The sequence below is a fragment of the Lates calcarifer genome, linkage group LG10 (assembly GCF_001640805.2).
Source record: "Lates calcarifer isolate ASB-BC8 linkage group LG10, TLL_Latcal_v3, whole genome shotgun sequence".
NCBI classification, from domain to species: domain Eukaryota; kingdom Metazoa; phylum Chordata; class Actinopteri; family Centropomidae; genus Lates; species Lates calcarifer.
Window position 1 is genome coordinate 4,971,708 of NC_066842.1, and position 13,419 is coordinate 4,985,126.

A 13,419-nucleotide genomic window follows, 5' to 3' on the forward strand; every position below is an offset into this window, starting at 1 on the left:
CTACTGTTTAACAGCTTTAGTTGCTAGTTATTTAAAGTATCAAAAGTAAAAGAACTCATTTTGCAGAATAGCCCTGGTTAGTGTTAAATCATGGAATTTTCTTCGGTCCCAAAAGATTATAGTTCTTTTATCTTTTATGCACCAGTTAGTTTTGTTGTGGCAACTTCATTTTTTATTTAAATTGTGTTAGAGAGGCGTTTATGATTATTTTGGAGGCTACACTTTGTGCTGCTGTTGAACTGTATTGCATTATATAAAATGTTTGTTGTTTAGCCTAGTCTCATTTATTTGAATGGGGGTGATACAATAATAGGAACACCTGTCAACATAGAGCAACAGATTACATCCTCCAGAATGATCATACAATTGAATCAACACCTCTTTAACACGGTTTCAACACGAACTGAACATTATAAGGTAGGTAGGTAGGATTTATTTCCGAGCTGTTGCACTAGACTGCATTAGTTTTAGTCAGATGTACCTACTAAACTCACAACTGAGTATCTTATTCCATTGCTGTACTCCAAAGTTAAAAGTTCTGTTTTTGTCTGACAATTGTTTGATCGCGGCAACGGTATATTAGGTGTGTTGTAAATGCATGGGCTTGGCACTTAGTGCGTGAAAGAAATAATAAAAAAAAACGATAATCAGCACATTAAAGTCGTTTGCAGATCATTAAAAGGCCATGATATCAAGCGGTGAAGTTTCAACATAATCATTTGGGCGTGTGACAGAGAGGAGTTTTGATTTTCTCGAGTCGTGATTGGCTCAGAGACGATGAGGTTTCGTTTGCCTGCTTCTCATTGGCTGATCCGGGAAGAGTGACGCGTCGAACGGACCAATGGGAGGCTGCCACACTGTGGTTAGGAGCGGTCCCGCTGCCTGAACGTCTCCGCCGCCTCCGTCTCTTTCTCTTTCTCTTACCGACCACTCTCCGTTTGGCCCTGACCGAGGATCCTGCAGCAACGTTGGCTTTCGCGTCGCCGAAGAGAGCTGAAGAAGGGGGGCTGGCACGGACACAGTTTGCAACACAGTTTTTTTGTTTTGTTTAACAAAAAGTAAAGAGGCTTTTAGCCAGCGCGGTGTGCGATGTTGAGGCTCATCTTCTTGGCCGCCCTCGCCGGGTTCACCCGGGCCAGTGATGTGCTGGAGTACACGGATGACGATTTCGAAAGCAAGATCGGAGACCATGACCTCATTCTTGTGGAGTTCTTCGCTCCTTGGTGAGTCTTTTCACGTTTTGTGCAGAGCTGCTGAAGTCATTTGCAAACCTTAAATGAGCTAACTTGCTTCGTGGATTAGCTAACTGGCGTTCACTTACAGAACTTATAACATTGTGAATGTTTCTCCGGGATTTGTTTTTTTAATGAACATAGTCGTTGTACAAGTTTAAAATGCACCTGAGACTGCTTCTTATATTAATAGAGCCGTTACTGTCAAGTTGTCTGTGGTTTATTGGCTAGTGACCAATGTTAGCATGTTAGCTACGGGCGAAAAGGTGCAAGCTAAGTAGCTGTATTTGTAGGTATTTTTTTAGTGGAGTAAAGATTCTGAGTCTCTCACACTTTGGCCATACATTAAACTGTAAAACAGAACACGTTTGTTCATTGCAGATTTATTTTAAACTGCCTTTTATCATTTTCAATGGAAACTACGTGCGAATTAATGCTACGAGGAAGTTGGAGGCGTGTCCTTTCGTTGTTGTAACGTTCTGATTGGCCAGAGAAGTTTTGGTGTCCACCTCTGATTGGGCCAGAGGAAATATGACGTGGGCCTACGGTACCAAACTTGAAAAAAAAAGGATTATCGGGCTCGTATTTGTCAAAGTCTTTAGCTAAAAATACCACATAACTTTTTAATATAAGAGAAAGAGGGAAAGCGTCATTATTTTAGTAAAGATTACTTAAAAAGTTGTGGTTGCAGCCTCTCGAATGTGAACAATTGCTCGTTTCTTAGTTGTCTCTGATTTTCAATTAAGTATTTTGGGATTTTGAACAGTTTGAGACACAAAATACTGATTACAGCTGCAACATTTAGTTGATGATCAATAAGTATGCATTTTGATAGTACAATAATCGTTTTAGGCTAAACAACCCCCCCACCCACAAACAAACTTTTGGTCTTGGTCTTTGGGAAATTACAGCTGGTATTTTCACTGTTTTCTGGCATTGTATTGACAAAACTACAAGTAATTGAAAAATGTAATTGTCAGGTTAATCGATAATCAATTAATTGTTAGTTGCAGCTCTAATAGTGATATGCCTCATTTTGTTATTCACGTTTCATGACCAAACAATTAATTGCATGAGCAACAGAAATGATTTTAGGTTTGGTGAATCACTTTTTTTTCCTTTAACACCACTTGTATTTTATGTAACTTGTATTTTACAAACCCTGTTCAATTACCTCAGAGGTTTCCAGTTCCACACTGTGAAATCTGTAGATCTCCCTCAAGATCTTTGCTGAACTGAAACCTGAGTGCAGCTGAGGTGTAACTTGTTCTACTGTTTGACTGATCCATATCCTCTGTCCATTAGGTGTGGCCATTGTAAACGGCTAGCACCTGAGTACGAGGCAGCCGCCACACGTCTGAAAGGCATCGTCTCTCTGGCCAAGGTATTGCATAATGCAGTTAACTTAACTTTGTCCACTTTTGCATGGCTCTCTGCACTCTGTACTCTAGTGCTCTCTGTGCCTCTTTAGAAAGTGAATGATTTTCTTTCCTCTTTAGGTTGACTGCACAGCCAACAGCAACACATGCAGCAAATATGGTGTCAGTGGATACCCGACCCTGAAGATCTTCAGGGATGGAGAGGAATCTGGTCCTTATGATGGTCCCAGAACTGCAGGTATTTGTCTGAAATATGATTTTATTTTTTAGGTGTACCCCTCACATTTGTTCAAATAGTCCCTTTCTGCTTATTTCTGGCATGTCATGGTCATCTTTATTTTTTTGCCTCTTCATCTTCTGCCTGCATCATTCCTCTGCTTCCCTCTCTCTCTTTGTAGATGGGATTGTCAGCTTCCTTAAGAAGCAGGCTGGCCCAGCTTCTGTGGAGCTCAAGGCTGACGCAGACTTGGAGAAATTTATTGCAGATCAAGATGCAAGTGTTGTTGGTGAGTTCATATTTAAATTTTAGCCACTTACTAGCCCTGTAGCAGGGAATTTTTGTGTTTACTAAGTCCCTTAGCAGCAACATGAATATGCATGAGATGTCTATGTGAACCCAGTTTGGATAAATTTTAACTGCAGGTAATCTGAGGGTATATGAATGCTGATCTGAATGATTCATCTTCTGTTCCCAGGGTTCTTTGCTGATGAGAAGAGCTCGTCACAGGCTGAGTTCCTGAAAGCAGCCAGCGCCTTGAGGGACAACTATCGCTTCGCCCACACCAACTCCGAAGCTCTTCTCCAGAGCCAAGGCATTGACGGAGAGTGAGTAGATCTTTCTGCATTTGGCCTAATCCTCAGCTAAGAATGACTTCTTCTTTCTTTTTCTTTTTTTTTTTTACACACACACCTGGACAGTCACACCAGTAGTGCAGCAGGTCTGTCCCAGCGATCTGGACTAAACTGACCTTTTCTCTGTTTGTTTGCAGAGGAATCGTCCTGTTCCGCCCACCACGCCTTAACAACAAGTTTGAAGACAGCTCCGTCAAATTCACAGAGGACAAATTCACCAGCAGCAAAATCAAGAGGTTCATCCAGGACAACATGTGAGTGTTGTTTTTCTTGAGTAAAGACAGTTTTCTTAGTCCATGTTCCTTTTTCACACATCTAGAAACTTCTGCCTAACAACCAGTTAGGCAACAGAGATGATGGTTCACTGTATTTGCAAAGCACAATCTGCTTACAGTAGTTGTAGGAATTGTTGGATGTGGTAAAACATCTTACGTGGCAACAGTATATTTGCACACATGGCTGAGTGTCAATAAGACCTTTTGTCGTAGGTGAGTTGTCCTCTGCAAACACAGAGTCGGCTCTCACTCAGTTCTGGTAGTATGGTTAATAAAGCATTAAGGCACCAACAAAAAGTCTTTGGTACTTGTGATGAGCAAGGATTGGACTCATAATCTCTTTATATCTTAGATCCTAGTGTGATAGTGGGTCTTCCATTTTCTGAATAGATTAGATGCGATGTGCAGTCTGTGCAAAGCAATACAGACTGATACTGTGCAGATGAGACCATAGACAATCTGTGTGATCCACCTGTGTAATACTGTGCAATGTGATTTGAAACAAATGGGCACTCATGAGCACAGCTAACCTTTTCCACTTATTGTATTCATATTGAAAAGTTGATCTACCCAGCACCATATTTAAAAAATATTTTTAATATTTGTCTCACTTAGGTTTTTAATAACACACAGCTTGGGCAGGAGTGTGAATCTCACTAACATACCTGTGTTAATTCTTTGCTCATTAAAATTTTTTTTTATGTATATATAATCCAGTAGACTGCAGTCAAAATGTGATTTGACCTGACTTCCATATATTCCTACATTGAAAAGTAATTGGCATACAGAGTTAACATGTGCAGTTATTTCTATATTATTAATTTAAGGGCAGATACCACAAGAATTTTATTTTTTAATGTTCAACACAGTTATTGATGAAATCGAAACAAAAGAGATTACAGTAGTTGTACGAACGTCTCCTCTACATGTGGTTTACCAGTGTTCCCACTAACGGTCGTGACAAAGCTGGCAGTTGAGGTTTTTTTTTTTGTTTGTTTGGTTTTTTTTTGGTTTGTTTTTTTGAAAAGATACCCCTATGTATTTGTTTTGCTTTCACTTGGTACCAGCCTATTTCTCAAATTCTAACTGCCAAATATCAGTATGTTCAATGTGTTGTGATCAGACAGTTTTTGGAGATTTTAGTGGTGTGATAAGATCTAAACCGTGTAGATGTTAAAGGCGAGGCATAAGACATTAGAGAAACTAAAAGAGTATATTAACTTCTTGTTTGAACTTTCTTTCTAAACTTTTCTTTCTTTCTTTTCACTCAGCTTTGGAATCTGCCCGCACATGACAGACGACAACAAAGACCAGCTGAGGGGTAAAGACCTGTTGGTGGCTTATTATGACGTTGACTACGACAAAAACCCCAAGGGCTCCAACTACTGGAGGAACAGGTGGGTGTCTCTAAACTTGCACCACTGCAGTTGCTCCTGACTCTTTCAGTTTGAGCTAAAACGTCATGTAAATACTGCCATTGATTTAAGATGCATCTTTTAAAACAGACCACACTCTCATTTTACAGGGTGATGAAGGTGGCAAAGGGCTTCCTGGATCAGGGCAAGAAGCTGAACTTCGCTGTGGCCAACAAGAACATGTTCAGCCATGATGTGTCCGAGTTCGGCATGGACGGCAGCTCAGGAGAGTTGCCTATGGTGGCCATCCGCACCGCCAAGGGAGACAAATATGTCATGACTGAGGAGTTCTCGTAAGTCAAGACAGTTTTTGTTTTTATTGTTCAACATGAGTAGACTTTACTGAAATCAGATTCTCTGGTGTTATTTTGATGTAAGTTCTCACTGGTTATAGAGAATTCTTAGATGTGTGGCGCACTGTACTTGCACATAGCCACGTTAAACAGATGAACAGATATCTAAGGAACTAGGGAATGACAAATTTCTCCTTTTTAAATTCTGATTAATTGCTTCCACCGTAAGCCTAAACTCAGACGTTGGATCTGTATTCTTTTTCCATACACTCAGAGTCTCTGATGATTTCATTTTCTGTTCAACAGTCGTGATGGAAAAGCTCTGGAGCGTTTCCTGCAGGACTACTTTGATGGCAAGTTGAAGCGCTACCTCAAATCAGAGCCCATCCCAGAGAACAACGACGGACCTGTCAAGGTAAGATGAAACATTCAGATGGAGTCATAAATTTCTACTTAACGTCTGCTGGGGTTTTGTATTTGTTCAGTTATTCTGAAAGTTGCCCCCTTCATTTTGCCTGCTATGTTAAAACTGATGGATATTAATAGATGTAAGGAATAGAAAAATAAACACAAATCCTTGATTCTTCAATGCAGTCTGATCGTGTCTTGCTCACACTTCCCACCCTCAGGTGTGCTCAGGGTTTAGACTGTCTAAATTTGTTTTGAAGGGGGATTTTATACCCAAATATTCTGTCTGACTCTCTCCAGCCACTGGAGGAACACTTACTAAAATATCCAACTTAAGTGGAGTGATTGTTTGATAAAAGTATTACAAGTATTAAAAGTATATTAAGTTTTGCAGAATTTAAAATACAATAAAAATCTACAAAAACAAAAATCAACTCTTGCTACTAAGAGTAAACAACATCTTTCATGTATATATTCAAACATTAGACACAGTTTAACAACATTTTAACTGTAATATTGTCCAGGGTCAGATGTAATAGATGTGAATGAACATTTAATAAAATGCAACACTATCATTCATGACTCAAAGTGCTTTCTTAATTAAAATACTCACACCTACTTGTCAGTAAATAATAAACTTGTGACATCTACCGTTTGTTTTCAGGTTGTGGTGGCTGAGAACTTTGATGCCATCGTCAACGACGACAGCAAAGACGTGCTGATCGAGTTCTATGCTCCGTGGTGCGGACACTGTAAGAACCTGGAGCCCAAATACAAAGAGCTGGGAGAGAAGGTGAGGGAATGGGCTCCTAACCTGCTGCTGTTCTGATATACTGTGGATAACAGCAGAGACCAGGTTTAAATGATTTGACAGAAATATTTTGAGGTTGAACGGTGAAGAGAACCTGGTGTTTCTGATTAATCTTTTGAGTTTTATATGTTAAAAAAAAAGAAAATTATATATATATATATATATATATATATATATAAATGATAGTTGGAGAAGCTGTAAAGGTCAAATGTTTGATATTCTTGCTTGATGAAATGACTCAGATTATTAATTATCAGAAAGATTAATATCAGTCATTTCAGCTCTAGCCCAGATAAAACCGACAGTTAACAGTTTCTCTCCTCTGCTCCTGAAGCTGGCCGATGATCCCAACGTTGTCATTGCCAAGATGGATGCCACAGCCAACGATGTGCCATCTCCATATGAAGTCAGCGGGTGAGTCGTGGGTCATATTCAAGCTTCCCCTGACCCTGGACAAGCCTTGGTGGTTTGTTGTAAGTCAGACTGTCTGAGAAAATGGACGTCATCGGCCGTCGTGCAGTCATCCACTGAATGTGGATTTGAACTGATTGTCACCTGATTTGCCCCCTCAGACTACTACCTCTTCCCCAAGATGAAGAAGGAGCTCAGTGGCGACCATTTTCTCAGACAGTGCTGACTTAAGATTTTCAATGACTGGAAATGAAAATACCACAAAAATAATAAACTTCAAACTCTCTGCATAGTCACTCAAGTAACACTGTCTGATGGTAAATTACAATATGAATTCTTTTTTCTTTTTCAGTTTCCCCACAATCTACTTCTCCCCAGCTGGGCGTAAGATGAACCCAAAGAAATACGAGGTGAGTGAGCGATCAATAAAACAAAGTGAATTCATGTCTGTCCTCTCACTCTGCTAATCGTCCCGTCTCGCTGCTCTCGTTCCAGGGAGGTCGCGAGGTGAGCGACTTCATCTCCTACCTGAAGAGAGAGGCCTCCAACCCCTTGGTGATGCAGGAGGAGACCAAGAAGAAGAAGAAGAAGAAGGATGATGACAAGACAGAGCTATAAAAGCTCCAAACAGGAACTCAACTACCCCCCCCCCCCCCCCCCCATGACAGGAGGAGGAGGAGGATTGGGGAAATCTGTGCAGAGAAAGAACTAAATTATATTCCACTCTCTTAGTGAACTACCGAATGCTCTGAAGCCAAGTCAAAAAGACTCGGCCCTCCCTTTAGGTCCTCCGCTGCTCTGGGAAAACCGTGGAAGGTGGAGAGGTGGTGGCCAGGGCCTGCCCGATGTTTAAAAACAAAAACAAATTTTTAGGGAAGAGGGGACAGCTTTTGAAAAATTGAGATTTTTATTTCCCCCTGGTCTGTCTACTACACCTCAGGCTGATGCACTTTGGTTTGACACCAGTCTCCTGTCATCTGTCGCTTTGGTTCTTGTTGTTGTCGTCGTCACAGGGGATAATGGTAATGGTGAATTTTTTTTGTTTTTGTAACATGTCTTTGTTTTTGTACATTTGGAAGGATTATGAAATAAAAAGGCCCACAAAACCAAAATGAACTGTATGATCTCATTCATGAATGTCATGGCTGGTAAAACATTCTGCTTTCCAAACCTCAGTTAAACACTTTCCTGTAATTCACAGTTTTAGTAATTACAATAATGTTTATGAAGTTAACTGACATTTTTCACCTCATTTGTATTTGCATTTCTATGTTGCATTTAGTGATTGAGAGACACACGCCCTCAACCATCTGTGGTGACATCTTCAGATTTCTTGTTTTGTTCAACCAACAATATAAAAACCTAAATATATTTGATTTATTTAGATACAAAACAAGGAAAAGTAGACATTCCTCAGATATTAAAAGTTTAAAATATTAGGGATTATTTTTTCTTGACTAATATAAATACTCAGTTTTCAGAATTGGAAATTATTTTGTTTTCAAAAAATTAACTGGGCCAAATGGATGCAAAGACTGAGTAAAACTGAAGCTTATTTGGTGTGAAAATTACACCAATTGGGATGAGAAAAACACATCAGAAAGGACAGTTAGTCCCATCATAACAGCAGTAGGAAACAACAATGTGACAATGATATAATTGATTTTCAACAATATGAAATCTATTGTCTACTTTCTGTAGTTTAGTTTTGAATCATGTTTCCTCATGATGTCACTGTTTCTACAACATAATAAATTGTAGATTAATCTTCAACATAAAGCTATAGTCACTGTCATTCATTTTTAAATACATTTTACAGTAGTTAACCTTATTTTAATTATTAAAACCCAGTTACTAACAACAATTTTTATTATTATTGTTAATATTATTTTATATGTGTGGTTTTATTACCAATCGTTCGTTATGCTCCTTTAACTTTTTAGTGTCTTTTCCTTTTTGAAAGCGATCTTATGGCAATGTCACCTTCAGCCTGTAGGTGGCGACTCAGCTGTGTATTAGCCGCCTCCTGTGAAATAACAAGCGAAGAAGAGAAGGAGCCAATAGGATGAAGAGCAGAGTGGACTTGTACAGGCATGTCCAGAGGGTGCACGTGCTGTTTCGGAAGGTAACGTACAAATTATTCCACCTTTTTATTTTCATATCGTGTAATCTCCTGTGTATATTTTGTTAACCTTCTTAACAAACATTTTAATCTCGTAGCAATAATCTTACGTGATATTTTCCTTTGAGGAATGATCCTTTGTAGCTTGTTTGACGTGGCTTTCTTTAGCTAGCTATTTTTTTGGACCGAACGGCAGACTCCGTTGAAATATCTGGCAGTTTAAGTTCGCCTTGACTACCGACAAAGTTTAACACCGCACAAGACATGAGTTCCCTCTTTTTCTGAACATTTGGGGGGCAGTGTTCAATACGGCTTATGTACAGCTGACCAAACAAGCACGCCTGCTGAATTGTCAACTGAAATAACGATAGCTGATGAGTGGTCACTGATCACTATTGTCGACCAAGGCCTCTTAAAAGAAGCAGACACCCAAATAAGATGTTCATGAACTTTTATCGGGTTGTACATACAGCTGAGTGTATGTTGTATTCACTGCTAGAGACTAGTAATGATGGAAAAATAACATCGTTCAGACTGTACGAGTGAAGTAAGAAGAAATCCCTGGCGGGCAGTGAAGAAACATTAAACAGTCGGATTTTTGAACGGAGTCTCACAGAATAAAGACCCTCTGACTTTTCCCAAACGTTCATAATTTACCTTTTGAACTGTGAGTTCGCTCAATTGATTGTTATATTCACCAAGAGTCGCACAACCTGCACAACACAGTTGCTGCAACGTGTTGTAATGTGTTGCCGTCAATCACCTACCCGTTCAAACCAGTGGTATTTTTGCAAGTTGTTAACAACGTTTCTGTAGCTCGTGTATAATGTCAGAGTTGGTTGTATTGGCCAAATGTGGTCTCACAAGAAATTTATTATTTTGTTTTATTGTTCTCACATTGCAAGCACACGCAGTGAGATAAGCACCAAAGTTATGCAACAGCCTACAGGACAAAAGGTGCAACGCTGTCTTTTTTTTTTTTTCAGAGTGAGTGTGTAGCTTAAAAAAGATCTTGGATACAATGGATAGTAGTGATCACCTACTCTAAAAATTTGTTTTTTGTTTCTTTAGAATGACTTCAAGGCCAATTTCCTTGATTGATGATGGCAGAGGTGTCAAGAAAGAATAAAGCCTCCTCCTGGGGGCTTCTCAGCAACTATCGGTATTTGTGCAAAGAAGCCATGATGCTTCACACCGTGGAGAAGGCAAGAGCTAGGAATAAATGTCAGCAGAAGATAGTAATCGCCAACATGAAGAGGAAAAGAGCAGAGCCACTGGATACAAATAAACTGGTCAAAAAAACGAAATCGAGTGAAACAAAGCAGGAAAGTCAAAGCAGTCTGAACTCTGAAAACAACACTGATGCATCTAAACCTGGGCTTTCTGTGACTGTGCCTAAAGTGTCTGACCACACTAGTTTAGTCACAGCCCTCAGAGACTGCTGGGAGGTGGACAGCGGTTTCTCCTCTGAGGCCAGTCCTCCAGCCAGTGGTCGGAGTTCACCGTGCCTCAGCTCGTGCTCGACTACAGTGGTGGCGTTGGACTGTGAGATGGTGGGGACGGGGCCTGGTGGGCGCTGCAGTGAGCTGGCCCGCTGCAGCATCCTGGACTATCATGGTAACGTCCTGTATGATAAATACGTCCAGCCGTGTCAGCGCGTCACAGACTACAGGACCCCCTGGAGTGGAATCCGGAGGCATCATCTGCACAACGCCACACCCTTCGTTCAGGCCAGGGAGGAGGTGAGACCAGCATATCATCTTCTGTCACTTTTGATTTCTTAGTATACAATGAATGAATCAGTGTAAGCTGTGACTATAAATACACTCAAATCTCAGCCAAGACTATTGAACAGCCAACCTGCAGCTGCAGCACAGGTGAAATAGCAAGTGCTCAAAAGCAGAAATCTACCTTGTGTTGTCTGTACATTATAAAACCAGTATAAGGCTTCGTGACATATAGGTCAAAGCGGTTTGAACAGTCAACCCAGTCAAGCTGTCAACACTGAGTAAACCCAGCTGACCCTCCAAATCGTTAATGATCAGTAATTACAGGTAAATTATCTTCTTCTGCACTTGCGTGGTTTCTCTCCTGTAGATCCTCAGTATACTTGAGGGCAAAGTGGTCGTGGGCCACTCCATCTACAACGACTTTGAGGCGCTGGACATTCCTCATCCATGTCACATGGTCAGGGACACCGGTACGACACGTCTCCTCAGCCGTTTGGCCGGTTTCCCCCGCAAGCGCTGCCCCTCTCTCAAAATCTTGGCCAATAAGCTGCTGAACAGGAAAATACAGGTGAGACCTAATGAGTGCCACGGGCCTCTTCAGTCTTCAGGGGGAAATGTAGGGGGTTTTTTGTTGTTTATTTGTTGTAGCATATATATATATATATATATATATATATCTCATGTTGTATGATAACTAGAGTTTTTTATTGAAACTGCAGAAAGGCATCTACAAAATGTCTTTTAGCAGTTTTTGTGTCATAAACATTGTTAAGAAAAGACTTACTTCTTTCTTTTTAACATGTCCCGTATGTATTTGGGGAAATGAATGAATTTAAGTTAAATTGAAGAGTTAAAATGGAGTGGACCTGGAAATCTAACTAATAGAAAGTCAAGGTTACTGTTCTGTTACTGCTCAATATTATTCCAACACAGATGATTCGGCACATATCATTGCTGTCAGGTGGAAATCTTTCATGTCCAAAAGTGTTGTTTTTCAAATAAACTATGTTTTAAAAATAATTTAACACCACAAGATTTTCTTAAAAAGCTATAATATGGATATTTCTGCCCTACAATGACAATATGCAAGCTGATAAATAAAAACTGTAGCACACAAGTGTCAATGATAATGTTGGATGCAGTTTAAAAAGTGTCACCATGAGGTTTGTCCACCAGGGAGCACTGAAAAGTTTATTTTTAACTGTAAAAAGCCCTGGTTCAGTACATATTAAAGTCACAGCTCTTTAATAAACAATCAACATGTTTATTTACTTAAGTATCAGCAGATATAATGATAAAATCCAACATCAGTCAGGCTGAAGAAGAGAATGTTAACAAAACATGGTCACAAAAAGTTCACAGATTTCACCAAACAGAGTAAGAGAGAATACATTTTTGTCTTTCTTTTAATACTGTATAGATATAACTGAAGTGTTCGTAGTACATCTGTAGTACCTGGTTTTACCACACTGACCCTGTCTGTGTTTTTTCGCCCAGGTTGGGAAGAGAGGTCACTGTTCAGTGGAGGACGCTCAGGCCGCCCTCGACCTGTACAAGCTGGTGGAGGGCGAGTGGGAGCAGGAGCTGCAGAACAAGCTGAGGGACGACAACGCTCCACACGAGCCCAGCTTCGCCTCCTCAAACCACTACATGCAGGACGAGTACTGGCCAGATGATGTCACAGCTGACAGCCAATAAGAGGAAAGTATTCACGAGACATTCAGTGGAAACACCTCAGAAAGTCCCTAAGTTAGATTTTGGTATTCTTAGTCATCAGAGTAGATTCAGAGAACTATAAATAATGTGATGATATAAATTATGTGAAGTCTGAGGAGCTAAAATTATCCACATTGTCTCATGAGGAGATGAACTGTATCACTTTAGGGAAAATAACTTTATTGCTTGAATGAAAACACTTGTTAACTTATTGCTTTTAAACATGTTAAACATGGTTTGTGTTCCTAACAGCATATAGTTGCTGTGATATTTGCTTGCAGAGTTGATAAGAATCAAGATGGTTGTTCTAGACTTGATAATGTTTATAGTGTGAAAAGTGTTGGTGCTTTTAAAATGTCTAACTTTGGAGTTTGGAGTTTTCTGACAGTCTCAGCTCTTACTTGAAAGGTTAAAAGGTTAACTGTTAATAGGGCACAAAGCTCTAAGGCCACACATATAGCTGTTTTTGTTTTTAGTTTTTTTTTTTCTTTTCAAATGGTTCTGTTTACGAGCACATACAAATGCACATTTGGCTGCTGGGAGCAAACTCAAAAGCAGCAGAAGCTGCAGCTCTTAACATGTTTTTCACTGTCTACAAGGCAAAAGAAAGAACACAAATTTAAAATAAACTGAGGACAAGTTTTAAAGTGATGCAGTTACCTCCATATTTATGTGGCCTTAGGTATTTATATTGTAAGAATACAATATTGTTCATTACCTTGCACTGCAAGCTGCTCTTAAATGTCCTAATAAAATGGCATCTTGTTAAAATAAA

The 13,419-nt window shown here is 39.8% G+C and overlaps 2 protein-coding genes across 3 annotated transcripts; both read left to right on the forward strand.

The window, feature by feature from the left end:
* The first annotated feature begins 896 nt into the window (after positions 1-896).
* On the forward strand, positions 897-8,188 carry pdia3 (protein disulfide isomerase family A, member 3). Its single transcript, XM_018685667.2, has 13 exons — positions 897-1,223; positions 2,538-2,616; positions 2,732-2,849; positions 3,010-3,117; positions 3,307-3,436; positions 3,601-3,717; positions 5,010-5,135; positions 5,264-5,446; positions 5,753-5,861; positions 6,519-6,647; positions 7,000-7,079; positions 7,429-7,486; positions 7,572-8,188. The coding sequence occupies exons 1-13, from the start codon at positions 1,090-1,092 to the stop codon at positions 7,692-7,694; spliced, it is 1,494 nt and encodes a 497-aa protein (XP_018541183.1). The 5' UTR covers positions 897-1,089; the 3' UTR covers positions 7,695-8,188.
* A 903-nt stretch (positions 8,189-9,091) lies between these two features.
* On the forward strand, positions 9,092-13,419 carry isg20 (interferon stimulated exonuclease gene). Of its 2 annotated transcripts, none has more exons than XM_018685662.2 (4): positions 9,092-9,201; positions 10,270-10,940; positions 11,296-11,496; positions 12,426-13,419. In XM_018685662.2, the coding sequence occupies exons 2-4, from the start codon at positions 10,299-10,301 to the stop codon at positions 12,624-12,626; spliced, it is 1,044 nt and encodes a 347-aa protein (XP_018541178.1). In that variant the 5' UTR covers positions 9,092-9,201; positions 10,270-10,298; the 3' UTR covers positions 12,627-13,419. The 2 variants fall into 2 exon arrangements, with proteins under 2 accessions (XP_018541178.1, XP_018541179.1); XM_018685663.2 differs by lacking the exon at positions 9,092-9,201 and adding an exon at positions 10,104-10,155.